The sequence below is a fragment of the Arachis hypogaea genome, chromosome 20, assembly GCF_003086295.3.
Source record: "Arachis hypogaea cultivar Tifrunner chromosome 20, arahy.Tifrunner.gnm2.J5K5, whole genome shotgun sequence".
Classification (NCBI taxonomy): Eukaryota; Viridiplantae; Streptophyta; class Magnoliopsida; order Fabales; family Fabaceae; genus Arachis; species Arachis hypogaea.
The window spans coordinates 92,434,889-92,438,761 of NC_092055.1; the positions used below are offsets into that span (position 1 = coordinate 92,434,889).

The window sequence follows — 3,873 nt, forward strand, 5'->3', positions numbered from 1 at the left end:
CGCCCCCTGTGTTAGTGTTGCCTGAGCCGAGAGAACCATTCGAGGTATACTGTGATGCGTCTTTGAAAGGTTTAGGATGCGTGTTGATGTAGCATCATAAGGTTGTAGCTTATGCCTCACGTCAGTTAAGGCCACATGAAAGAAACTCTCCAACTCATGATTTGGAACTTGCAGCCATTGTCTTTGCCTTGAAGATTTGGAGGCACTATCTCTATGGAGTGAAATTTCAAGTTTTCTCAAACCATAAGAGCTTGAAGTACCTATTTGAGCAAAAAGAACTGAATATGCATCAGAGGAGGTGGATGGAACTCCTAAAGGATTATGACTTCGAGCTGGACTATCATCCGCGAAAGGCGAATGTAGTAGCAGATGCTTTGAGTAGGAAATCCCTATGTGCCGCTTGGATGATGCTAAAAGAGGAAGAATTGTTGAGGGCCCTTCAAGGATTGAAACTGGGAATCAGAGAAGAGTTTAGGACTTTATGCCTAAGCCAGTTACAGATCTCAAGTGACTTCAAGGCTGAGCTAGTAAAGGCTCATCAGAATGACCAAGAATTGTATAAGATTTTGCCGGCGATTGAGAAAGGCAAGCAATAGAGAGTGTCAGGAGATAGAGATGGGCTGTGGAGGTTCAAAGGCCGGATAATTGTGCCAGATGTCAGGGATTTGCAATAGAGCATATTGGAGGAAGCTCACAAGAGAGGGTTCTCCATTCATCCTGGAAGCACCAAGATGTACCAAGACTTAAAGACGATGTTCTGGTGGTCAAGAATGAAAAATGATATGGCGTTACATGTTTCTAAATGCCTAACTTGTCAGAAAGTCAAGATTGAACACCAAAGACCAGCAGGAATCCTTCAACCTTTAGAGATTCTACAGTGGAAATGGGAAAGCATTGCCATGGATTTTGTATTGGGCTTACCAAGGACTCGGACAGGTTGTGATGCTATTTGGGTGGTTATTGACCGACTGACCAAGTTAGCTCATTTTCTGCCTATTCGGATAAGTTGTACTATGGAGGAGTTGGCGCGCTTATACATAAAGGAGATTGTGAGGTTACATGGCGTACCTTCCACCATTGCATCGGATAGAAATTCTCGCTTCACATCACGATTCTGGGATGCTTTTCAACGAGCCTTTGGCACTCAATTAAGCCTAAGTATTGCCTATTATCCTCAGACGGATGGTCAATCAGAAAGAACAATCCACACCCTGGAAGACATAAAAAGAGCTTGTGTTTTGGATCAACCGGCGAGCTGGAATCGATATATGCCTCTGGTAGAATTTGCTTATAATAATAGCTATCATGCGAGTATTGAAATGGCTCCATATGAGGCTTTGTATGAAAGAAAATGCCAGTCTCCGTTATGTTGGTATGAAGCAAGAGAAAAGAGTTTGATAGGACCGGAAATGATAAGTGAAACTACTGAGCAAATAAAGAAAATTCGGAGTCGAATGCTTGAAGCTCAAAGCCGTCAGAACAGTTATGCTGACCGAAGACAGAAGCCTTTAGAATTTGAAGAAGGAGAACACGTCTTCCTGAAGGTTACTCTGACCACTGGAATAGGGAGGTCCATCAAAACCAAGAAGTTAAATCCCCGTTACATTGAGCCGTTTAAAATCCTGAAGAGAATTAGACCAGTGGCGTATAGGATTGCGTTAACACCACATCTTTCGAACCTGCACGACGTGTTCCACGTATCGCAGCTTCGTAAATACACTTTTGATCCTAGTCATGTCCTAGAACCGGAATCAGTTCAAGTAAGAGAAGATCTGACGCTTCCAATGACTTCGGTTAGGATTGATGATACCAGCATCAAGCGTCTACGCGGAAAGGAGGTTTCCTTGGTGAAAGTAGCTTGGAGTCGGGCTGGTATTGAAGAACATACGCGGAAGGACTACCCACACCTCTTTTCAGGTAATTCACTCTGAATTTTGAGGGCAAAATTCCTAATTAGGTGGGTAGGATGTAAACCCCGCTAAAATCGGTAAATAATTAGTTAATAAATTGAATTTTCATTAGGAAAGCTAAAAATGAAAAACTAATATCAAAATAGGATAGAGCTCGTCAAAACGAGAATTTTGATACCAATTTCAAAAATTTGGCCCAAAATCGAACCGAAAGGGCCGAACCGGTTGAACCGGAGCCCAAATCGGGCCCGTGGGTCCAACCGGACCATGACTTAAAAGAGGGACAAAAGCTCTTCGTCCCCATTTCAGCAACAATAGCGCTGAAAACAGATTGGGGAGGGGAGGAGATCCCTAACCCTCATCAAACCTTCAAACTACCGTATCTTCCTCGTTTGAGCTCCGATCGCCGCACCGTTTGTGGCCATGCGTCCAGCGCGGTAAGCTCTACCTTTCTATCAGATCAATTTCACTGGTAAGCCTCATTTTTTATTCAAAATCTCTATTCTCCTTTCTTTGGTGAAATTAAAATCTTATAGTGAAATCTTGTCCAATTTTGTGTTTTAGACTCAAGTTAGCTTCCGGAACTTATGGGCTCAAGCTATTGAGCATATGGTTATGGTAAGGACACCCTAACCCTAGCTCAATCTTGCATTTATAGTGGAAAAACTGAATTTGGAACATGTATATGAATTAGGTGTAAATTAAGTGGGTATATATGCATTGGAATTGAATTTGGAGTATTTGGAGGCTTATTGATGATCAAGGCTTGGTTTGTGGCTGTTTTAATTGAGCTTGGAGGGGCTGTGTTTTATGTTGTGAGGCTGCCTTGGGTGAAACTAAGTGATCGGCCAAGGTATGGTTTAAGTTTCGCATGTCTAATATTTACGGTGTTGTGAAAACTTAGGTTAGAGAAACCATAGGATAAGTTGAATTTGTTAATTGCATTTAATGAATAGTTTTGTAATGTTGTTGGAATAAATTGTTGGTGAATATGTATTAGAATTATGAGGTATTGAAGTTATTAATTGTATGCTCTTGGATTTACTTATGATGGGTTGTGTTGATGTTGATACATATTGATGGATTATGGTTAGTGTTTGTTAATAAAGAGTTGTTATGTGAGTTGATGGATTAATGTATGAAGGGTTGATAAATGTGTTAATGAAATTATGTGTGTGAAGGGTTGATAACTGCATTAATGGAATGGTATTTGTGAAGGGTTGCTCATATATGTATATATGATATATGCTAATGCAAAGTTGAGGTTATGGCTCATTGGATTGGTTAAAGGTAGCTTGAAGTGGTTGTTGATGAGTTGGGAATGGATATGTTAGAAATATGCATGTTTTAGAGATAAGGACTTATGAATGTGGTGAAAATGAGGGTTGAAAGTGTTTTGGTAAAAAGTGATTTTGATGAACTTTGGACGTCCATAATTTACTCCACAAATTTCGAATTGAGTTGTGATTTGTTGCAAATGAATGATGGTTCTATGAGCTTTTGATTGATATCAATTTTGTTAAAAATGAAATTTCGTAGAGAAAGTTATGGACGTTGAAAGTTTGATGTATAAATTTGTGTTACAGGATAGCAAAACTGGTTGCAGTAAGCTTTCTGGGCATTCTGCATATTTTTCAAAAAACGCCCATCCACGCGTACGCATGGCTCACGCGTACGCGTGGCGTGGAATTTTGGCGACGCATGCGCAAGAAGCATGCGTACACGTGTGTGCATATTCACGCGTACGCATGACTCACGCGTACGCGTGACTTGATGTATGCTCTACGCGTGTGCGTGGCCTACGCATACGCGTGGATGCTGCCTGCTGCGAAAATAGGTTTTGACTGTTTTAAACCAATTTTCCACTTCTAAACCTCCATTTTCTTCCCTTTAAGGCTTAAAGTATGGTTCTAGGTCCAGGGATAAAAGAAGCTAGGAAAACAAGATAACTTGAGGGTGAAGT

The 3,873-nt window shown here is 40.9% G+C and overlaps 1 protein-coding gene across 1 annotated transcript; it reads left to right on the forward strand.

Moving 5' to 3' along the window:
* Nucleotides 1–1,319: 1,319 nt before the first annotated feature.
* LOC140183107 (uncharacterized) lies at nucleotides 1,320–3,501 on the forward strand. Its single transcript, XM_072231123.1, has 3 exons — nucleotides 1,320–1,872; nucleotides 3,129–3,200; nucleotides 3,497–3,501. The coding sequence occupies exons 1-3, from the start codon at nucleotides 1,320–1,322 to the stop codon at nucleotides 3,499–3,501; spliced, it is 630 nt and encodes a 209-aa protein (XP_072087224.1).
* The last annotated feature ends 372 nt before the right edge of the window (nucleotides 3,502–3,873 follow it).